At 35.4% G+C, this 24,914-nt stretch overlaps 1 protein-coding gene across 1 annotated transcript in view; it reads right to left on the bottom strand.

Moving 5' to 3' along the window:
* Positions 1 to 24,914, bottom strand: part of Pkn2 (protein kinase N2) — a 114,463-nt gene that overhangs the window by 23,730 nt on the left and 65,819 nt on the right. The window contains exons 7-14 of the mRNA XM_042692257.1: positions 19,467 to 19,652; positions 18,408 to 18,517; positions 2,956 to 3,099; positions 2,568 to 2,643; positions 1,640 to 1,814; positions 1,273 to 1,399; positions 855 to 985; positions 664 to 739 (exon numbers count right to left, since the gene is read on the bottom strand). Coding sequence (XP_042548191.1) covers positions 664 to 739; positions 855 to 985; positions 1,273 to 1,399; positions 1,640 to 1,814; positions 2,568 to 2,643; positions 2,956 to 3,099; positions 18,408 to 18,517; positions 19,467 to 19,652 — 1,025 coding nt within the window. The remainder of the gene's footprint in view (positions 1 to 663; positions 740 to 854; positions 986 to 1,272; positions 1,400 to 1,639; positions 1,815 to 2,567; positions 2,644 to 2,955; positions 3,100 to 18,407; positions 18,518 to 19,466; positions 19,653 to 24,914) is intronic.

The raw sequence follows: 24,914 nt of genomic DNA, 5'->3' as shown, positions 1-24,914 counted from the left end.
GCTGAAGGACAGTGCCCAGGCCCAGAGTTCAATCCCCACGACTCAAGAAAAAAAAAAAAAAAAGAAACATAGGTCCCATATTTTCCCTTATTTGTAATAACTAATATATGTCTAGGATAGTCTTATCAAATGAGCAGGAGAGCTCAGAAGTTATGTACATATGACCATATAAAGATGATGCTAAGCGAAATGAACCCCAAGATAGGGACACAGACGTTTTATCTTTGTTGCTGTTGTTTTTAATGTACTTATAATGTACTATGTGATTTTGTTTTTGTTTCTTTTGTATGTTCTTTCCCCATGGTATACCCGTTTTCACTGTATTTGATTCTGGTGCCCTGCATCTTGTATATACAGTTTTCTTGTGGGGAGGGGACAGGAAATAACAAAATGCTGAAACAAGTATACAGACTGACCCAATGTAACAATGAGATGTACAAGACACTATGTTGAAAAGGAGGAGTTGGGGAGGTGGGGAGGAAAGGGATGGTAGGGGAAAAACAAAGGAGGGGGTAACAATGCTTGATAGGAAATGTACTCACTATCTTACTCATGTAACTGTAACCCTTCTGTACAGTATCTTTACAATAAAAAAAACCTTCAAAAACAATTATTTCCTAGTTATTAATTTCCTGGACATTCCAAAGGATTCTGAAAGATTACCTTTCCAAAATGTCCTCTTCCCAGGACAGCACAACATCTAAAGTCTTGCAGATTAAACTGAAACCTTTGCTGAGATCTAAAAATAGTAATTTCAATTAAAAATAGGCAATAAAATATGGTACCAAATATATGACTGCAAAATACTGTGTATGTATGTGTATACACACATGTATGTATATAGTATTCTTTACCTTCTCTCTTCAAGTTCTCGAATTCCACTGTATCCTACACCTGTCTCAGGAATATCAGGCTCATACTCAGATTGAGATTTTGGAAAAATACTATTTCTATCATTTTCAATATCAAAACCAGTTTCTGAATCCTGTAAAATATTAATTAAACCACAGAAACATTCAGAATACAACTTACTTTGTAATCCAAAATTGGCAAAAAAAAAAAAAAAAATCCAAGTTAATACAAATATCAGAGAGAAAAAATTTCAGATTAATTCTCATTATTATAGCCATTTACTTTGTATACTAACATTTTATCCAATATAACTATGCAATCGATAGAGACTTGAATTCAATCATACACTTTATTAACTATGAAGTTTTAACTGCTAATTCATTTGGTATAAGGAATTATACAAGGTTTAAAACCACTTGCCTGTCCAGGTGTATCCAAAACTCTTAATTCGGAAGACTCATCTGTTTCCCCAAGGGAAGAAGCACGTGGTGGGGCTGGAGGAGGCTCAGGCTCAAGATCAAAGTCCAATTTTGTTACTGTAGAATCACTTACAGAAGATAAAGTAATTTACCAAAACAGCAATCAAAAGCATTTAAAATAAAAGCAAATTAACTAAAGAAAAAAGAAAAAAGAAAGAACACAGCACTTATTTCAAAATACTACTTTGAAGAAAAAAATGCTGCTTTGAAAAACACCGGAGCTCTCAGTTTAATCACTAAACTCAATATGAAAGAGTATCACAGAAACTACTTTGTATGAGATATGCTAAAACATCTTAGGCACATACCTGGCTGGAAGTACTAGCTGAGGGATGCGTACATCTACCACTGGCACTGTAGCAGGCACAGGAGCTTGAGGGCTAAAGGTGCCAGAATGATTTACTGTAGGAATAGCTCGCCTTACTAGCCTTCCCCAAGTGGCAATATTAATATTCATTTGAGGAGCTCTGAGGAATGTTTTGCCTGTAGGTATTGTGAATAAAGAAAACAATTTCTTCATATATTACCAAAAGTAGTAATTTAAAAATTCATATTCATCAGTTTATTTATGAGGAATAAAACAAACTTGTCATAGAAACTAGTTCTTAACTATTTGCTTTTTTTTTTTAAGGATATGCATACAACATAGTTTTAAAATGAACTAAAAAAATTGTTAGGCTTTCTTTTCCCCTAAATCTAGTAGTGATATATGGTTAAGGTTTAATCTTTTTTGTGTGTGTACAGGTCCTAGGGTTTCAGGGCCTAGATGCTATTCCTCACTTAGCTCAATTAGAGCTTTTTAGTAGTTAACTGCAGATAAGAGTCTAATGGACTTTCCTGCTTCAAACCATGATCCTCAGTTTTCAGCCTCCTGAGTAGCTAGGATTAACAACTGTGAACCACTGACACTCAGGAAGAATCATTGTCTTTTAAAGATATAAACTATATAATATTTATGGATGAATCAATGATATCTGGGTTTGCTTTAAATGATCTGAGAAAGTATTGAATGGATGGGATACACATAAAACAAATTGCCATGAGTTGGTTAATGGTACAGATGTTCAATGATGCATTACAGCCACTTAAGGACGTTGGAAATGTTCCTCAGTAACAACTCATAAATAAATAAACAACTAAAAAGAAAGAAGCCACTAATCACTGTATTAAAATAAAAATGATATTTTTCTATATTTAGTAAAACAAAAAATTTATTTTATTCTTAGTAATAGCTACCTTGTTGTTTTGAAAAAATTTTCTTTTGTCTTTGGAGTTTGGGTCTTCTTTCAATCACTGGGTTAAAAAAGGTAACCTGTAGAGAAGAAAAATTTAATTTGACATGAAGATAGAATTATATTTATGAAATCCGCTACATTTGTAAGATTTGAAAGCTTCTTAAGAGATTTTTGGCTATACTTTAGTCAACTCCTCATTTTCTAGAAAATAGACCTAGAGAGGACAAATGATATTTTTCAAGGTCACACACCTATTCAATAGCAGAACAAAGTCACGAATACAAATGATCTTTCTTCCAACCTAATACTCTTTCCACTTTTACTTTTGTATTGCCTACATACATAATTTCAACTGTATTTATACACATTTAATAAAATACAATGATTACCTCTGCAAACAAAGTACCCTGTGGTTCCAAATAGAGACACATGCCATGCCGTTGGTTGTCTAAAAAATCTTCTAACCTCAGAAATTTTACAGCACACAGAGATCGCCAATCACGCCAATAAACTGAAATTTCCAGTTCACGTGACTAGGGTGATTAAAAAAATAAACAAAAGACATCATTGGACACACACTTGAATAAAATATCACAAAAATATGAAATACAAGCACAATAAACAAAGATAACACACACAAAGATGTTTGTGATGTCTATCAATTGTATATTATCTTTAATACACTTACAAAATTTAACTCAAAGAAACAAAACTTATATTCAGAAGGTCTTTGCATAATGTTATTTCTTAAGTATATTTCAAGAATCACACCTGGCACACAGTACATAGTAGCGACCACAGAAACTCCCCTTCTACTGAAGAGCTTTAAACTGTCAATTTCCTCTTTTCACATGCAGTCCCAGACCTAAGTGATTGTCTAGAGAACTCATTTCAAAGTTTATCTGCTTGTCCCATTGTTAAGGCAGAGAATGATCTGCAAATAGCATTTACTCTGCACTTAATAAATATTAAGCCTCTTAATCTTTAAAAGAATACCCCTAGAAGCCGGCACAGGTGGCTCACACTTAAATAATTATAGCTACTCAGGTGGCTGAGATGTGGAGGAGGATGGATAGAGGCTCTTCTGGGCAGAAAAGTCCACTAGATCCTACCTACCAAATAGCCAGCAAAGTCAGGCTTAGTACTCCCTCCCTCCATAAGAAACAAAAACCCAAGATGGAATGAGAAGAGGGAAAGGAAGGAATGAGGAAGAAGAGGGGGAGAAAGATGGAGAGAGATCAACACTACTGACAGTTACTCAGGATGCCAGCGCAGGCAGATAAATCCCTGAGTTTCTTATCTGCAATTAACCAGTAAGAAGCTGGATGTAGAGCTATGGTTCAATTGGTAGAACATCAACCTTGATGGAAAAAGTCCAGAAAGAGCATCTGTGGGTAGCAAGAGCAGTAAGCACAGCAGTCTGCATAGTAAGGAGGAAAGGGGGAAAGGAAGAAAGCTCATAGTGAGCTTTGTATAGAAAAAAAAATGTTCATTTATTATGACAAGGCAGGCAGGAAGGAAGGGGAAGGGAGGAAGGCAGGCAGGGAGGAAGGGAGGAGGGAGAGAAGAAGGGACAAAATATTAGTAAGACATTGACTGTCCAAATTCCAGGGGCAAGTTAAGAATATTATAACATATCCTATGAGATTCTACAGTGCAGTCATTAAAAATGTTTACCTGTGTAAACATTCTTAAGATTTCAACAATTTACTACATATACTTCTAGAACAGTTTGTAAGTTGGAGTCAACTTACTGAATTCTGTATGTATGTGATAATCTATATGCATTTTAATTATAAAGTACACAACTCTTGCACTGTATTGTTTTTCAGGATTATGCAGATCATCCACAAAAGGAGATAAATGTATTCCCCTTTAGGCTCTATAAAGTAATAAATTATTTCTTTTATACAACAACTTTCAATTTATAAGCTTATACATCTCATTATTTAAGTTCCTAGTATGCATAATTAAAAAGTGTGACTTTAAATCATAAAAATAGCTGATGCAAATGAAAATACAAATACTTCTACAGAATTTGCCAGAGGGGCTGTGTTAGTTTGGATGTGGTGAGATTCTCTTTTACTGTGGATGACAGTAGCTCCAGTTATGTCATTTGATAATTTATTCTGGCCACTCCAGTAAAACTATAACATTAACTCTCTTCTTTCAGTATCTTTATTCCATGCTTCATACTGGAATGTACTATGGGTCTGAGACTAGCGTGGAAAATCACCCATAGTACTTAAGCTAGCTTTCCTGGAGTTCTACAAGATTTAGGCACAAACTCTTTTTTTGTTGTTGTTGTTTTGTTTTGCTACTTTTTAGCATTGTTCCCTACAAACATTCTTTTTACAACAAAAGAGGGAAAGTAATATTTTATATCAGTACTCCATTATTTATGTCATGAATATTTAATCCTCCTTAGTCACTAAACCCTAACAATCTAATCTGGTTTGTGTAAGCTCACCAGGGATACAGTATCTGAAAAGTGAAGTTCCATACAGATAAACTAAGACTTATATGGAAAAAGATATAACTACTGTTTAGAATGAAAACTGCAAATGTGACTGCTGATTTGCTATCAATTTTCCAGATGAAGCATGTCAGGTTCTTTAATTCAAGAGTATTTTCAAGTTATAGGAACAACAAGTCTACCAAAAAAATTTTGGCAATAGGATTTGAGTTAGGCACTAATTAGCAATATTGTCTGACTATCCCAGATTGTATTTTATTTTATTATGAATTTGAATCTAGAATCGAAGAGGAATCTAAGCACTTATCACTTAAGATCTGGCTATAAACAGATTTTTAAAAAGTAAGACACAGCAACAAATTTAAACATCTGTTGCAAATAAAAAATAAAGTACTATATATCTTGCCAAAAGGAATTAGTACGAAGACAAATGAGTTTCAAACTGTTGAGGTGTCCCAGGATACCAGAATTTACTTTTCAAAGAAAGCACAGTGACATCTACAGGACACATAGGAACTAGCAGCTTGAGGTGCATCATAGTTTCACTATTAGAACATACAAACATTTCCTTAAGATGACATCATTATCTTTGCTAAGCCAGTTTTTCAACATTAACAAAAAGCAAATTCATATGAAAAAAGCTAATATAGAAGAGTAGAAGATTCATTTGATTCTAAGCTTTACAAATTATATTGTATATAGGTAGAAATGACTATATGAAAATGAAATTAAAATTTTAATATTTGTGTTTTTTCCTACAAAATTATTGAATTTTTCAGACATAAAATACTAATGAGCAATGACTTTGGTTTAAGGCAGTCTTTTTTCTTCTTTCCATACTAGTGGATTAAAAAATCCTGAAGGGTTCCAAAACTTGAGTTGCACTCCAGTAGTTGTAATTTTTGGTTTGGTTTATGCAAAGGCCTCACATTTTTTGCTCAAACCAAACTCAGTGATTTTCCTACTTGTTTATCCCTCCCCATCTATCTGGGACTAGACACGTATACCATTATACCCTGCTTGTTCAAAGCCCAGGACTAGCCATCCTTACTGCCACCCCAGAAAAAAAAAATGCAATGAGGGTAATTCTAGTACTGGTACAAGTGCAAGAATAAGAATCTCTTGAGCTTTTGATAGGGTGGACAAGCAGTAGTGATAGAGATAATAAAGAATATAACATCATTATCTACGACTGATGTCTGTCTTCCACAGACTGCTCTACAAGTAAATCATGCTCACTCTACAAGGAACAAGACAAGTAAACAAGAAATTAGGATAGAAACTATTGAGTGCTACAACAATTATGTATAAAATTGTGAAAATTCAAAATCTATGAAAATTCATATTCTCTAAGAAGTTTCAAAATCTTTTATTCCAAACTTATTAGTTTTTAGTTTCCATGACTTCACATTTATTGTTCCTATTTCTAAACTTGTATCTTATTCTCTGAACAAAACTAATAGTAGATTTTCCCAGTAATCTTTCTGTCAATTAGTCTAAATTCCCTTTTTAACATTATGATCAAATGCAACATCCATCTTTTCTACAATGGCATACTTGACCGAATACTACTCAAAATCTCCCTCTCCCAAATTAGCTGTAGCTATCTTGTTATTTATCCTTCTAGGTACTTGTGTTCTCAAATCTCAAAATTCCATTAATTCTGGAAAATTCTCACACATTGCTTTAGATACTGCCTCTGCCACCCAATATTCTTTCCTTCTGAATTCCACTTAGCCATTTTTATCTGTCATAGCTGTCATATGCAAGTTCATAATTTTTGAAGTCTTTCTGTTGTATTCTAGGCAACTTCTGTAACTCTTTCAGGTCAACTCTTCTGTTAAATTCTTCTTACTTTTCAATTCCAAAAGTTGTACTATTTGATCCTTCTTAATACAACAACTAATGAGCAATTATGTCTCATCTACACCTTCCACTCAATTATTTTGAAGCAAATCTACAATTTCATTTCACTTGGTTCTTTTCTTTTTTTGGGGGTCCGGTCATGGGGCCTGAACTCTGGGCCTGGGCACTGTCCCTCAGCTCTTCAGCTCAAGGCTAGTGCTCTACCACTTGAGCCACAGTTCCACTTCCGGCTTTTTTTCCCCCCTGCTTATGTGGTGCTGAGGAATCGAGCCCAGGGCCTCATGCATGCAAGGCAAGCACTCTACCACTGAGCCACCTTCCCAGCCCCATCTTTTCTTTTTTCTTAAAGTCTCTCCTATGAGATATGTTTTGTTTTGTTTTTGTTGGTTGTGGGGGCTGAACCCTGGCCCTGGGCACTGTCCCTCAGCTCTCCAGCTCAAGGCTAGCGCCCTACCACCTGAGCCACAGTGCCATTTCTGGCTTTTTTCTGCTTATGTGGTGCTGAGGAATTGAACCCAGTGCCTCATGCATGCAGGCAAGCACTCTACCACTGAGCCAACGTCCCAGCCCTCATTTGGTTCTTTTAAAATGCTGCCTGGAAGTAGAGCTGCGGCTAGAAGTGTTAAGAGTGCTAGCCTTGAGCTAGCTCAGGGACAGTGCCCATGACCCAACTTTAAAAATATATATATATAATAAACAAATAAAATACTTCGACTATATCTTTCTGCTTGTTCAAGGTGGTTATTTTTACTCATTTGTTTACTTAGACAGGGTATCACTATGTAGCAGCCCAGTCCAGACTAACCTTGAATACATTGTTCTCTTGCGTCAGCTTCCTGATGCTGGGATTTAGAGGAAGGAGTGTGAGTAAAGACATTTTCAAATTACACCCCCTACCCTACCCTTCAATTCTGGTATGTGATTACTTATGAATCACTTTATCAACAGTGTCATCATATCTCTCACGTATGCTGAGGCAGGAAAAAAAGACTGGTAACTGCCTTGTTTTAAAAATTATTTTTGCATAAATTATCTCCATTCACTCTATTAATATTTATTAATATTAAATATTTCCTGTGATGGGAATACAATTATGAGTAGCTTAGCCATCCAGTTTTCAAGTAGTTCTTAATTTTCTTAGGAAGATGGAAATGTAAATACATATAGGCAGTGGAATAGTATACAGTATATGCACAACAATAACAAGGAGAGCTGATTATTTTTATGCAAGAGAAAGGTACTAATAGCATGCTTAGAAAAAATTAGAATTGCTCAAATTATGATTTGAGATATTAATCGTAAAGTTAAAGAAGGAGAGGACACAATAACAAGGAAAAGAATGCTAAGGTATTATATAATATATGCTAGGGATAAGAGCTTCATACTGTGAAAACCTAGAATATAAATAGGAATGCTTTAGGAAATAAGGATAAAAAGATAGGTAGAGGTAGATCAGTAAGGGCCTTATACGACTTAAGAGTAATTTAGTCTTTAGCCTGGCGCTAAAGTTTTAAAATATGGAGTTATGGGCTAGGTCATATAAGTCAATATAGTAGATAGAAACAAAGACATTATGATTAGATTGCATTGTGCCTGCTAATTCATTTCATTTTTATAGAATAGGTTCAAATTTAGCTCATTAGTTGTGGTAACTTGGACAAGTTATCTTTTCTGTAAAATATGCAAAAATAGTATCAACTTTCTGGACTCATGTAAGAAGTAATTAATTCAAACCCATCATCTGTCAGTCATGTTAGCTTATTTTATTATTACCGTAATTTGTGTTTAAAAAGTACATCCATGTGGAAGAATGTACTGGAATTAGAGACAAGTTAGCAAAATATACACGGTAAAAAACATGTTGCTTCAGAAACATTTGGCTTTGCTATAAAGATGTTTAGTTGATTTTCAGATCTATCACTTTCTAGCTGTATAGCCTGAGAAAAGATAAACTGTTAAGAATGTCAATAATCCCTAGAACAACTATAATCATTGCATATGTCTCATAAGATTACTGTAGGAATTAAGTGAAAAAGACTGTACACGGGTTATTCAGAGCCTGTTCTATCAATAAAAGCTTCAGTATAGTATATGACTATGAATTATTTTTTCAAAACTGTATTTTTTGAGAGAGGTCAATTAAGGAAGCAAGGAAAAATAAAAAAATTAAATGGGGATGTGAATATATATGAAAAAATCAAAGAAAAGGAGGCAATGTAAGAATTCTTGACAAAAACAAGATTTTAGGAGATTAAAAGAGAATGTAATTGAACTAAATAATCTGACAGCAGGGATGGGAAGAAGAAAAATGAGGGACAAAGACAGAAGGGATAACACTGGTAAGAAGCATTGTATTTATAACCTGACTTAGGAAATTTTAAACTTTTTGTATAACTACTTGATAATAAATGTTCTAAAAAGAATGGAAAGTAGAGGACAACTTGATCACAGACTACCACGAAGAGAAATACTTTTTTCTCTGGAGCCAAGAAAAAGATACAGAAAATTTAGCAAGTGATAGAACTCAGACATAAAGGAGACTTCAGGTGTATAGCTCAGTGGTAGAATTCACTGCCTAGCATGTTTGGGGCCTTGAATTCAAACTCCAGCATCACAAGCAAACAACAAAACAATATTACCAAACAAAACAAAAACAAATAAGCAAAAAAAAAAAATGCCTAAGAGTCTTCAGTGGGATAGAAAATGTTAAGAGACACTTGCTGGTAAGAGAATAAACACCTGAAATATATGGTAACTTTTAAGTTATTTCTACACGTTACTTTTAAGAAATAATTTTTACTTCTCAATAAGGCTAGAAACTAAAATTTCAGCCTATCAAAATAGAGAAAGATGGGGTATGGTATGGTTTGAGGCCAGCCCTTAGCAAAAAGTTCACCAGACCTAATCTCAACCACTGAAAGATGGGAGTGGTGCTATCTTCCTGTCATCTCAGCTGTGTGAGTGGGAGGCACAGAGAGATCTGGCTGCAGGCCAGGTAGATCAAAAAATGTGAGAATCTCCCCATTTGAAAAATAACTGAAGAATCAAATAAAAGCAAAAACAAAGGAAGGTAAGGCTCCAATGACAGCACATTCCTGGCAAGTACATGGTTTTGAATTCAGACCCCAGTATTGCAATCAACCTCCAATCAAAACAAACAATAACAACAAAAAAGAAAGTAAAGGACAAATGGTAGGTCTAATTTGCTATTAGTAGTTTCTACTGCAGATTTTTTTTTTTTTGCCGGTTGTGGGGCCTGAACTCTGGGCCTGGGCACTGTCCCTCAGCTCTTCAGCTCAAGGCTAGCACTCTCTACCACGTGAGCCACAGCGCCACTTCCGGCTTTTTCTGCTTATGTGGTGCTAAGGAATCGAACCCAGGGCCTCATGCATGCAAGGCAAGCACTCTACCACTGAGCCACCTTCCCAGATATGTTTTAAAGATAAGGTTCAAGAATACTTTTCAGCATCAATAAGACAGCAGTTCAGAATAACATTAGCTTTATGGTAAAAAAGAAAAGGGAATAAAGCTTAAAGGGGGCTGATGGCATAAAAATCTCTTAAGACTCAAAGAAATACCTGAACATACAGCAGAAGGGAAAGATAATCCAAGTGTCTCCTGTCTATAATCCTAGCTCCTCAGAGAAGGCTGAGATCTGAGGATCTTGGTTCAAAGCCAGGCGGGCAGGAAATTCCGTAAGATTTGTATTGCTAAATATACCAGAAAAAGCCAGTAGAGGTGTGGCTCATGTGGTGAAGCACTAGCCTTGAGCAAAAAAAAAAACTAATTGATAGTGACTAGGCCCTGAGTTCAAGCCCCACAAATACGCGCGCACGCGCGCGCACGCACACACACACACACACACACACAATATATATATATATATATATATACACACACACACACACACACACACACACACACATATACACACAAAGCAAAAGAGGTCAGGTATTGTGGCTTATGCCTGTAATCCTACCTACTCAGGAATCAGAGACCAAGAACAAGCTGGCCCAAGAAAAAGGCAGACTCCCATTTCTACAAATAAGCATGGTATGGTGGGACTTGTCTGGATCATAGCTCTGTGGGAGGTTGCAGGTAGAAGGATTAAAGCCTAAGGTTGGCACTAGCTAAAATCAATAGTTGAAAAAAATCAATACCAAACAAACACCTAAAGAAACAAAGAAAAACCATAGAGGCTCAAATGGTAGAGTGACTATCTAGCAAGCAGAGGCAGAGTTCATTCCCCAATATTGCCAAAAAATAAAGCAGCAAATGACTGAGGGAATAACAGTAACATAAGTGAACATATTCATTACATACAAGTTATTAATCTAGGTGTTTAATAATATTTTTTAATTTGTTTTTTAATGAGCTCAGGGCTTCACACTTGCTCGGCAGGTTTTATAGTACTTGGGCCAAGCATTAAGCCCCTTTCCCCTGGTTATTTTTGCGATAGGGTCTTCTTTGTTCCCCTGGTGGCCTGAGTCTTGATTCTCCTATTATGTTTCTCATGGCAGCTGGGATGACAGGAATGCCACCACACTCATAGTTTTTCTGTTGACATTGTATGTGTGTGTGGGGGGGAGGGGTTTCCCATGAATTTTTTGCTTGAGTGATTTAAGTTTTTTATAGTAAGATCTCAGGGAAATCAGGAAAAATGAGAAATTTCATAGCTATAACAATAAATATCAGGAGAGATTCAAATTTATATCAATAAGCAAACAAATACATAAATAAACATCAAGAAAGCTCAAAGGTTTAGAAGAATCAATACAGCAATCTGATAAACTAGTAAGAGCAAGAATTACTAGTTAGTAGAGTAACTGGGTATCCTGGACCATATATTAGGCTAGTTATTTAATCCTTAAACCATTAAATTCCTTATAATTTTCAAGATGAGGAATTTTTTTCTTTTTCTTTTTTTTTCTTGGTTGCGGGGCTTCAACTTTGGGCCTGGGTGCCATCACTCAACTCTTTAGCTCAAGGTGAGTGCTCTACCACTTGAGCCACAGCACCACTTCCAGTTTCCTGTGGGTAACTGGAGATAAGAGTCTCATGGACTTTCCTGCCCAGGCTGGCTTTGAACTGCAATCCTTAGATCTCAGCCTCCTGAGCAGCTAGGATTACAGGCATAAGCCAACTGACAAGAGCTAAAATGAGGAGTTTTGTAAAATGAAGAATTTTTAAACTTTTCAAAGTAGCAAAATCCAAATGACATCTTACATGGAACAAACAACAACAGCTTCATGTTGTCTCCCGAGACAATTCTGAGGGACATAGAATCTTCTTAGAAATATAATCTGAGGGGCTGGGAATGTGGCTTAGTGGCAGAGTGCTTGACTAGCATGTATGAAGCCCTGAGTTCGATTCCTCAGTACCACATAAACAGAAAAAGCTAGAAATGGCACTGTGGCTCAAGTGGTAGAGTGCTAGCTTTGAATAAATGAAGTTCAAGGACAGTTCCCAGGCCCTGAGTTCAAGCCCCAGGACTGGGGCTCTTGTAGATTAAAGCCACATCTACAACTTTTTTACAAATCAAAAATGTCCATGAATTTACAAATTTACATGTGGTACGGGGAACTGACCCAGGGCCTTATACTTCAGAGCTATACCACAGCCTATGTTTTCTTTTCTTGTTATTCTTTTTGAAACAGTCTCTCTGTACTGCCTGGCGGGCCCCAAATTCATGTATTCAACACATCTTCCTACTTCAGTTAACCAGGTAACTGGAACTTCAAGCATATGTACTAAAGTGCTATAAGACCTATAAATGTTTATATCTTAAAAAAAGGATGGAAACTGTACAAATAACTAAGTTCCAGACAAATGAGGCAAATGTTGGGAATGAACATGTCGGTTTGAAAATTCTACAACTATTTCTAATCATTTCCAAAAATATTCTATGAATCCAAGGATAAAACAAAATAATAAAAAATAAAATGTATCATGAAAACAGAAAGAGATAATGTAGTAGGAAATATGGTCTCTGCAAATAAGTTTATGGTAACTCTAGTGAAAAGAAACAAGAATATGAGGAACATACAAAGTCTAGCTGGCCTGAGGATAAGAGCTGTATTTGGCAAGAGTATCATCAATGTTTTAGAGTTGTTTACTCCCAAGTGGGAAAATAGTGCTATAGACAAGAAAAATAACTGTATGTGAAGATTGTATTTGCAAGTTAAGAACAGCCAATCAATAGCTATTATAGTCTTTCAGGTGTTGCAAGTTTTTGTTGAAATAACTGTAAATTACTTTTATTTTCCAGGTAGTCATCATTTTTTTTTTTTGCCCTTTCCTCCTGCTATCACGCTTATCTTTATATCTCATTCCAATCACCATGGAGCAAAGAGCACCCACTCAGGAGTATGACACAGAAAACTCTAATTCTCTATCAAATGATGGTAAGACAACATGCTTTTTTTGTTGTTGTTGTTGGCTGTGGGGCCTGAATGCTGTCCATCAGCTCTTCAGTTCAAGGTTAGTGCTTTACCACTTGAGCCACAGTGCCACTTCCGACTTTTTTTGCTTATGTAGTGCAGAGGAATCAAACTCAGGGCCTCACACATGCAAAGAAAGCACTCTACCACTGAGCCTGCATTCCCAGGCCTAAATATGCACTCTTGTTCATAATAAAACACTCTTAATGGCTCAGTGGTAGAGTGCTTGCCTTGCATGCATGAAGCTCTGGGTTCCATTCCTTAGTACCACATAAGCAGAAAAAGAAAAGGCGGAAGTGGCGCTGTGGCTCAAGTGGTAGAGAGTGCTAGCCTTGAGCTGAAGAGCTGAGAGACAGCGCCCAGGCCCAGAGTTCAGGCCCCACGACCAGACCCCCCCCACCCCCCCCCCAAAAACCTCTTAATAATAACCTTGCCAAAAGCAAAATCTGCTAGCCAGCCATCTTCTTTTGTTGCTTTTTCTTTTTTGTGTGTGAATTTTAAAAACTGTTATAATAAAGGTGATATCTAGAGGGGTTACAGTTATATAAGTCAGGTAAATGAGTACATTTCTTTTGGGAAAATGTCACCCTTTTCCTTGCTCCCTCCCAGTTTCTCCCCCCACCTACCACAAGGTATTTCAAAAGTGTCTAAAGAACAACACGGTTACATGTGTATACCCTTTGTTCCGCCATTTCTGTGCTTCCAAGGACAGATAAATGAACAAATAAGACAAAAAAATTAAAAACCTCTTATTTGCATTTCCTAGAGTTCATTTCGATAAATATTTTTTATGAATAAAAGCACACAGGTATTGTGCCTTTGTATTCCTCTCTTTAAACTACTTTAAACAATTTCTGAAATGAAAGAAAATGACCTTCACCAATTAGTTCCTCGGAGACTTAAGCCTTTCATCAGATTAAGCCTAGGGCTAAACAAAGAATATCACTGACTAAATTATATAAGGATGATGCAAGGCATTACATATATATTACCTCAAGTTTTTCATGTTATTTTTTTAATACCAAAGTTTTATTATTCTATTATATTCCTAACTAGCACCTCTTAGAAGTATTGAAACAAATGACCAGTAGTAAAGTTATACAACTTCCCTTACTTGTCTTCCAATAGCTAACGAGTGGCAGACCAATGGTAAAGCATGGAGAATTTATCTGCACTAATAACCTCAACTTGTATTTCTCTTTCCAGTGAATTGAACAAATTATACTCATCTTACTATTTAATTAATTTGTAACATGTAACAACACAAATTCCCTCCTACCTGCAAAGTGATAATCTCAATTATAAAAATGCTTATAAGTGATTTTAGTGTTCCTTATATAAGCCAACAAGGCTAATAGTGAGATCTTGTCCCAAACAACAAAACAAACCACCAACACAGTCCTCTAATTGGCTACATAGTTTGAAAACAAACAAATTTTACCTCTGCTGTTTTATTCCACACCACTACTCTAATTTTTTTCTAACATATCAAGGTCTCTCTTGCTTTAAGAGTTGTCTTTTTCTTCTGTTGAGAACATTCTCTATACCTCTGCAACTATGTCCACTTTTTACTCATCATATTTTTACCCAGACCACATGTGGTCTCCTTAATAAATTTTTTTTTAGACATACAAGACACTATGTTGAAAGCAAACTTTCCCACTTTGGGGGGGGGGGGAAGGGAGGAGTTGAGGAGGTCAGGAGGGAAGGGATAGTAGGAGGGGGTAACAATGCTCGATAGGAAATGTACTTATTACCTTACTCATGTAACCGTAACCCCTCTTTACAGTATCTTTACAATTAAAAAAATCTTTTTGAAGAATTTTGAAAATTCTATTTAAAAGCAGTCCCTTATTTCTGTTTCCCAATTCCATAACTATATTTCCTTTATTGTGTGTGCAGATTTTTAAAACTTTGTTTTTAATTATCTGCCTTCTCTTTAAGCACAGGAACTTTGACCAGGCTTGACCAATCACAACCAGCATCTAGAATGTTACATGGCATGGAACATAAAATTGGTCATTATTCAGCATTCCATAATAGCTATGACTACATATTACCTCTATAAACCTGGAATCTAGTAAGCTGCCTGTTATAGAAAAACCATCAGTAAATACAGGGAGAATCTATGGAATGTCTTACAGAATGGGATAGTGTCAATTCATGACCCCTAACCAGAAGAAGTGCAAATCCATTTATGCATCCATGACTTCCAGCTACACATCTTTGGCTTAACTGCTAAAAACTAGTTAAGTAGAACACAGTTTCTCCCAATATAGACCTAACTTCTGTCACACCATTTTCTTTGTAACTAAAGGACAAAGTCCTCTTTTCTTTGCACCCATCTACACTTAAGCTATTAAGTTATACTGATTTTTCTTCCAATTCTCACATACATGTTTCTATTTCTACTGACATATTTTAGTCCAAGCTCTTATCTTCTTATAGTTGTAAAATTAGAATAGCTTCCTGTCAGTTCACATGCAGTTAGATGTGACTCTCTCAAATCTGCCCTAAACACAAATCCCAAGGTCAATTTTTCTGATATGATTTTGCATGTGCACTATCAATAAGTGAAAATACCTTATTCTAGCAAAATCCTCAATGACTTTTCAATTGAGATAGTAAAAATAAAGGCATGTCTGGGCAATGAGGAGGTAGATTGTTCTGAACAGTTTTTTTTTGTGTGTGTGTGGGGGTCCGGTCATGGGGCCTGAACTCTGGGCCTGGGCGCTGTCCCTTAGCTCTTCAGCTCAAGGCTAGCGCTCTACCACTTGAGCCACAGCGCCACTTCCGGCTTTTTTTCTTTTTGCTTATGTGGTACTGAGGAATACAACCCAGGGCCTCATGCATGCAAGGCAAGCACTCTACCACTGAGCCACCTTCCCAGCCCCTGAACAGTTTTAATGTAATATAAAAGTCTGAAATTAACCATATGTATACTGAAAATTCAATGAAGTATTAGATCCTTGAGAGGAACTAGAAAGTTCTTGTTTGTGTTCTTTCTTATTAAATAACCACTTGGAAGTACCTAGAATACAGCAGAATCAATACATATTTGTTGATTAAATAAAGGTAAAGTTTAATGAACAAATCAAAGATCCTATACCTGAGGATAAATGCAGGGCAAGGTAGGGTATACTTAAGATTAGGCTGGTATTGAGACCCATGGAGATTAGCAATTTACTGTAGTGAAAAATAATCAACACCAAACAAGTTCTAAGCACTATGATTTTTTTAATCTTATACAGAGATAGGAAGTGCTAATAATAAACTTGAATGTATACATATATATAATATTTAAGAAGCAGATATATGAATTTGAACCGAAAAAAAGCAGTAAGAAAAGGTCTGAACTAAATACTCCCTTTTAAGATAAAACAAAATTAATTGGAAAAATATAGGGGAGAGCTCAAAACAATGTAATTCCTTAGAAAGGCTGACTCACAGTCCAACAGAATAGACACCAGGAATTGGGTAATCGAAAGTGGAGTGGGATCAAGAGGTGGGGGATAGATAAATTAAGAGAGGAAGGAGAGAATACAGTCATAAAATTCAATGCATAGGGCTAGGAATGTGGCTTGCCTAGCATGCATAAAGCCCTGGGTTCGATTCCTTAAAACCATGTAAGCAAAAAAAGCCGGAAGTGGTGCTGTGGCTCAAGTGGTAGTATACTAGCCTTGAGCAAAAGAAGCTCAGGGACAGTGTCCAGGCCCTGAGTTCAAACCCCAGGACTGGCAAAAAAAATTAAAAAAAAATTCAACGCATATTCTACAAAATGAAGACTATCGAGGAGTAGGGTTAGGAGTGACGGTGGAAAATGACGAAAGTGATGACATTGATCAGGATTCATTATAGTTGTATACTATTTTGTTGAAGGGCAACTCTTTTGTACAACTACTTAACAGTAAAAATGAAATAAAATAAAAATAGGAGAGGTATAATCAATCATCAAAACACTTTTACAGCATACATCATCCTTAAGTATTGTAAATCCAATTTTACTAATATATTTAACACTGTGTGTGTGTGTGTGTATGTGTGTGTGTGTGTCTGTCTGTCTGTCTGTCTTGAGGCTTGAACTCTGGGTACTGTCCCTATGCTTTTTAGCTCACGGCTAGTGTTCTACCACTTAAGGCCCAGTTCTACTTCCATGTTTTTTGATGGTTAATTGGAGATTAAGTCTCACAGATTTTCCTGCCGAGCTGGCTTTGAACCAAGATCCTCAGATCTTAGCCTCCTGAGTAGCTAGGATTACAGGCATGAGTCACGGGCACCCAGCTCTCTTTGTAACTTTTTAAATATCCTATGTATAAACTATTAATCTGAATACTAAATAATAAAATAAAAAAGAAAAAGTTAATAAAGATGGTATTATGGCCCAAGTTAATGTCTGCTGGATTCCATAATCAAATACTAGATTCTAGCTACTTACAACATTCATGAAAGACATTGAAACAAATGGAAGGTGAGGTGATTTGAGTTGAAAAGCTCCACTGAAGTTCACTTATGCTATGATAACTTACAAATCTTCAGTCAGAAGAGTTAGTTTAGTGCTTAGATTGTGTAGTATTAAAATAAAAAAAATAGCTGAGCATGGGGATGTATTACTGTAATCCCTACACAGGTTGAGGCAGAAAAATGGAGTCTGAACACAGACTCGGTTAGATAGTGTGTCCCAGGCCTAGAAGAACTACACAGGGAGAGCATGTATCAAAAAACCACAAAATGAAACAACCCTTCTCAACTCAACCTGGCACACACACGTGTGCATACACACACACACAGATTTCACCTAATTGCTAACTTTTCTGGTTAAAATGAATTATACGCTTTCAAATAACTGTAAAAGAAACTTTTTGAAGCATATAATATTCACTTGCATCATTATATTTATTATATATAAAATATAACCCCTTGGATGACAAATGTTAAAATATTTAAGTTTGTTTGCTTTTGTTAAGAATAAAGCTTCTTAAAATAGCCCAGAAAATAAAAATCACATTCAAAATAAATTACAAATGTAATGAAAATTCCAGGAAAACAGCTCTCATCTTACCCGGTCTAGTTCCAGTGTAAATTTCTGATCCCATGACTGATTAGAAATGGGTTTCCAGCTAGTTTGACCAACCACGGTATTATCTAGCTTCAAAACAGCACAGACATCATCTGTAATAAAAATTTACAAGCTTAAAAGAAACACTTTAAACTTTTAAAACACTATAACTACAAAAGTCTTAAGACCCTTTGAAAATAATGTTTTTCATAAGCAAGGCTGAAGCTTTTGAATCTGAAGTGGCTATTTTTCTATATACAAACACTCCTAGTGTCTGATTAAAACACAAATAGTCATTGCTATCTATTTTGCAAATTTAAGAATGTTATTAAAAGGAGTTTAAGGTGACCACTATCTTTTGCTATACTCTCTGTATGTGGATCAATCATCCAAATTTCTTCCCCTACATCTGTAAAAAAATTACAGACCTTGTTACCTCAAGAAACTGATGCTGACATTTTCCCCACTTCTTTTTTCTAAACATAAGTACAGGCAAGCTCATCTTTGCACTCCACAGTAGGTTGAATTGTCATGTGCCTTTCTCCCGTTATGTATTCATGTATAACTTATACTTTGAAATGTCTTCCTAAATGTCTCACATTTATCCCCAACCCTGTGTTCCTATCTCCTATCCAAGTTGACTACTGGGTAATTATTCTCATATACATAGAAATATGGTTTAGTAGTTAGCTGCCAATATTTGAATGTTATTTTAGAAGGATCACCACAACATTAAAATACCTGAGATGTGAACACTACTAAAAAAACAAGACTTTAGCCTCTATTTTCTATATACCTTCAGCATAAAAAAGCGGTGCACAATACTTCATTCTTTCAAAGGAATTAATGTTATCACTCATTTTCATTTTTAAAGTAAAATGTTTTGCCTTGTTTTCTCTTATTATGGGTATCAGCATTTTAATATTACAGAAATTTAAAGTTTAAAGTTTTTGCTTTGTTTTGTTTTTACACTTTGGATAATTTCTATTCTTCTTCATTGTTAGATCCCTTAAGTAGTCCCATTAATACATTGTACGATTTAAAAAAGATTGGTTACTGAACTGGACAAGTCATCTGTTTTTAGAAGGTTTCGACTACTTCCACTTTTACTTTTACTTGTTCGGCTCATGAATGATGATCTGGTTTCACTTGGACTCCAACCAGGTAGTGCAACCGATGTTGCTTTTGACCGTCCAGGGACATTTTCTAGGATATCTTGACAGCCCATAAGACGAACTTCCAAAGTACCTATTAACATAAATATCAATTAAGAACATTATCCCTTTAGACTACCGTGTTCTACCTCAGTGTCTTTAATACTAGGATAATAGGCATGTGCTATGACACCCAACTGATACTATTCGTTTCTGTAAAATTTCTTACAGTTGCCTTAACAGATTCGAGAGTCAGGTATGGAAGTATATGCCTGTAATCCCACCAGTCAGAAAGCTGAAGCAGGATCAAAAATTTGAGATTAGCCTCAGGTATATAATAATAAGCTCCAGACCAAGTGAGTCTACATAGAGAGAACTTGTCTCCTTTACTAAAAAGGAAAAAGAACAGTATTTCCCAAAGCTGTCTGTAGGGCACAAAGTAAGTAACAGCAACTTCTTAGGTACCTAAATACTCATTTTATAATTCAATCGATGAATCTGAGATGTAAAATTACCATATTATTTTTGTCTTTTGACAGGTTAGTCAAATAAGATATGACCATGTAATCATTTGAAGTCAAAACTTAGTACTGGAATCAAAAAAGTTCTGTCAGTACTGAAATGTTTAGATATTGGGTAATATTTTAACAGGAGAAGTTCCATTAAACTTCTAAATAATTAGAACTTAGAAGGTTTAGCTGGGCACTGATGGTGCATCCCTGTAATCTTAATTGAGTTCAGAGAGATTCATATTTCCATTTAGCAACCAAAAATGCCAGAAGTGGAGCTGTGGCTCAAGTGGTACAGAGTAAGCCTTGAGCAAAAAGGGACAGCCCCAAGTTCAAGCCCTAGAACTTCTCTCTCTCTCTCTCTCTCTCTCTCTCTCTCTCTCTCACACACACACACACACACACACACGCTCTCTCTCTATCTCTCCTTAAAAGTTTTAAATTATAGAAAACTTAAGGATCTACATTACTAACAAAGAAGCAATAACAAAGCCTCTCACTTCAAACAACTAACAAGTACGACAAAATGCATGGAAAAAAAGAGGTGCTGAAAGCACTTGACAACAAGCAATGAAAAACAGAGGTCATTGAGGAATGGGAAACAAATGAGCTGGGTCCTAAGATTCTTCTTGCTTACTTTCTTAAGTCTTTCCAGGACAAAACATAGGAAAGAGAAACTCAGGTGGAACCAAATTATAGAAGCATAAGTGAAAGAGAACATGAGGAGATTAAGAGAGCTAGAGTTTTCAGGAGAAAGGAAAAGCTGTCCAGAGGCAGAACTGAGTCCTTTAGGTTTCCCTCAACATATTCCAAGTGCTAATCAGCACCAGCTTCTTCATAAAATACCTGAGGCAGGGACCCACCTGAAAAGATGTGAAAGAATCACACACAGTATACACAGGCAGGAATGGTGTCTGTACTCACCAACCTTGACTGAAAACCTTAATTCAGGACTATAGGAATATGGCTCACCCACAGTGAGCTAAATAGCTCACTAGGGCACTTGCTATAGCACTTGCCTAACATGTGTGAGTCATGTTCAATCCTCAATACTACAAAGAAACTTTATTCTAGAAGAGCCTTATCCTATTAAAGGAACAATTTGATGTTTTTGTTGTACATCAAGCTATAGTAATCTTGTCTTACTACAAAAACGAAAAAAAAAAAAAATTTCAAAAGTGCTTTGCCACCTGATCACAGATTATCAGGTATATTTTCTATTGCTTCATTAAAAAATTAACACAGGGCTGGGATATAGCTCAGTGACAAAGCACTCACCTAGCAAGTGCAACATTCTGGGTTCAATCCCCAGTACCAAAAAAGAAAAGACAAAAAAAATTAATGCAAATTTAGTGGTCTAACTCACACAGATACTAGCAATTAAAGATATTAAAACAATTGTAACCACATTCTATCTGTTCAAAGATGAAGAAAGACATGGAAGAAATTTTAAAAAGTTCTAAATCCATTTTTTTTTTAGCAAGAAAAACCACAGATGTCTAAAATTTCCTTAAAATTACTCTAGATACAATGGTTGATAGATAAAACACTGAAAAAGAACAGGTTAGTAAAGATGGAAAGACAGAATAGAAATGATCAAAAATAGAAGGGAAGACTGCATTTAACTTCAACTAGCTTTATCTATGTTCTTGATAAACAGTGGAGAATAGAGGACAGGAAAAAAAAAAAAAGAATGGCTAAGGGATTCTCCAAATTTGAGCATTAAAAACCCAAGAAATTTCAATAAGCACTAAGGAAAGAGAACTAAATCACACCAAAGTACATCATAATCCAAATTTTCAAAAGTAGTGATAAAGAGAAAACACTAACCACAGCAAGAGAAAACCTATATTTCTTTGTTCCACCAAAGGGATATAGATTAGCATGTCAGTCGATCTCTCATGGGAAATAACAAAAGCAAGACTATCTCCTTAAGTTATGTATACATCTCTAAAAATTTGGACTTGATGATGGTGGCACAAACAGATACTTACTAAAAAAAAAAAAAAATCACAAAAATTGTATTCTTGAAATAGATGAAGCCTCTGGAATGTAAATTCTGCCTCAATAAAGCTATTAAAAATGGGAAGGGGATGGAAGTGAAACTTTTTTCATGTTTTGTCTATACGGTGATGAAACAGATTAAAGTATGATTAAAAACAAATTACTGTAAAGAAGTAAGACAGATTAAGTATAATGGATATCATTTTAATTCTAGTTCAAATGAAACAACTTACAGTGTTTGTGTTTTATTTCCTTTGTTGTTGTTAAACTAGCAAACTTAGCTTATTTCCACTGTAAATGCTCAACTGTAAAAGTCTTCCTGGGGAAACGGAAAACATCTTGATACTACTTCAAATTCTGGTAGCTTATTAAATATTTGAGTAATTTCAATATATCAGGATATGGCAATGCTTACCACCTGTTTTCATTTAGAAAAAAAGCCCAGAGGGAGTAAAGAACTTTATTAAGCATCCAGAAGTTTCTTTTATGAGATGATATAATTGCAACTATGTATACCCAAATTAGAATTAACATAAAACCATATTATTTACCTTCACCAATGATAATATGAAAATTCTAAAGCAACCAAATCCAAGACGTAAATATCAAAAGGGCTTATAGGCATGCACCTCTATGCTCAGCTATAACTTGGATCAAATGAGTAACAGTTTTAAATTTTTGAATAACTCTTATAAAAACCAGTATGTTTCTTACATAGAGCCAAAAAATCCTTTCTCATATGAAAATAGTAACATATTTGCAAATCTAATCAAATTCCTATAAAAGAAACCAGTTAAACGAGGTAAATCATAAATAGCATGCTGTGAATAATTCAAAACAGTAAATGTTGTTTATTCATGTTCTTTCATCATGTCAAAATCATTTATTAGTATCAGGATTAACTTTTTTCCTAGGTATTCCAGATTCCGTAGTTTAGAAGAAGCTTAAAGTTTCTTTAAGAAACTAAAAAGGACCCCTCTGTACAGTATTTTCACAATAAAAAATAAAAATAAAGAAACTAAAAGCCGGGCGCTGGTGGCTCACGCCTGTAATCCTAGCTACTCAGGAGGCTGAGATCTGAGGATCGCGGTTCAAAGCCAGGCCGGGCAAGAAAGACCGTGAGACTCCTATCTCCAATAAACCACCAGAAAACCGGAAGTGGCGCTGTAGCTCAAGTGGTAGAGCGCTCGCCTTGAGCTGAAGAGCTGAGGGACAGCGCCCAGGCCCAGAGTTCAAGCCCCACGACCGACAAAAAAAAAAAAAAAAAAGAAACTAAAAAGGAAAACAAAATCAAAATCAAACAAAATTCAGAATTGTAAGATGCTTTTTGTAAAATGGTGATTGACATTACTTTGAGTAAAGTTCAGTAAGATAATTACAAATAGAAGAAAACAGAAAAGAGGTAAAGTTCAAGAGTTAGAAGAAGTAACAGACTAGAATAGAAAAAGAAAAAAGTTCTACCATGTCAGCAGAATTTCTAAAACATAATTTTATTATTCTAGAAATATTGTCAAGTTCCAAATATTCGAAATCATATTTTAGTTAGTAAATTAGTCAGAAGATTTTGAATATCAACAATGTGTTTGGCAATAAGACAAAAAAATGGTAAAACTTTAAGTAGAAACCTTACCTAATTTTCACAGTATTGACCAAGTATCTGTTGAATATAAAGTGTTCTGTTATACTAGCTAGGATTGTGCATAGATTGATCTTCTTTCTTTATATGTCTACATTTTAATTTTGATACATTTAAATAGAATAGAGGAGGACTAGAAGATTCAAGATAGGTATGAGTTATACAAGGTAAGGATAAACAAAATAAAAAGATATGATAGTAGAGAGGGTTAATCTACGTTTCAAAACTTTCTCAGTTATCAGGATTCTAAAGTTTTACACCATTTTTTCACTGTGCCCCCAGGCCAAATTCTGTATTTAAGTGTTTTGTTTATTGACAGGATATCACTGACATCTTAACATCTTAGAAGGAAGTTATACATATTTAATTTTAAATAAGCAAGATTACTTCCTAATAAGATGGGTATGCTGAGCACTAAATAACTATATAGTTATACGTATTTCATTTTAAATAAGCAAGATTACTTCCTAATAGGATGGGTATGCTGAACATTAAATAACTATCTGAAACTCTGAAATCAGCCTGAAAACTGACCCTCTGATACCTACCTAGTCTACAGCATCTTTCATATGATATTTTTTTTAAATCTCAGGAACTAACATTAACCTAGTTTCAAAAATATGTGGAATTATGTATGTGAAAGAAGGTAGCTCCACCTAAGAGTGAAACTATTCTGAGCTAGTAGTTTCAGAAGTAGCCATAGGAAGTGCACTAATATCATGCTGCCCCCCCCAAAACTAAAATTGCTCTGTTGTATGCCTCATGGATTCATGGTGATATCACATCATACCTCAGATTTAGAAACTCAATTTGGGAACTACAAGCATAAACTGATTCTAATTTTGGCATCAGCAAGTTTTAACCATAAACTTTACTAAGTTATTTTTATTTTTCTCTCTTGAAATTCTGGTGAGCAAATCCTGGGCTTATGTGTGCTACACAAGTGCTTTTCTGCTGAGTAGCTTCCTCAGTCCTTTCTGCAATATAAGACTACTTAATGCTGTGGGGGAACAGAAGAAATTGAGGGACAAGGGTTAAAAAAAATGCAGCAGTGGTATTCACTGGACATTATGTTGAACTATATAACTTATGAGTGGGGACAGGAGGGAAAAACTAGGAAATGGAGGAAAAGGATGACACTGAGCTAACAGTAATGTACTCAATACCTAACCCCTCTATATATCACCTTTATAATAATAATTTAAGA

Source organism: Dipodomys spectabilis, unplaced genomic scaffold (genome assembly GCF_019054845.1).
Source record: "Dipodomys spectabilis isolate Male_0828 unplaced genomic scaffold, ASM1905484v1 ptg000148l, whole genome shotgun sequence".
NCBI lineage: Eukaryota > Metazoa > Chordata > Mammalia > Rodentia > Heteromyidae > Dipodomys > Dipodomys spectabilis.
Note: the sequence above shows the minus strand (reverse complement) of the source record. Positions and strands in the feature narration are given on the sequence as shown.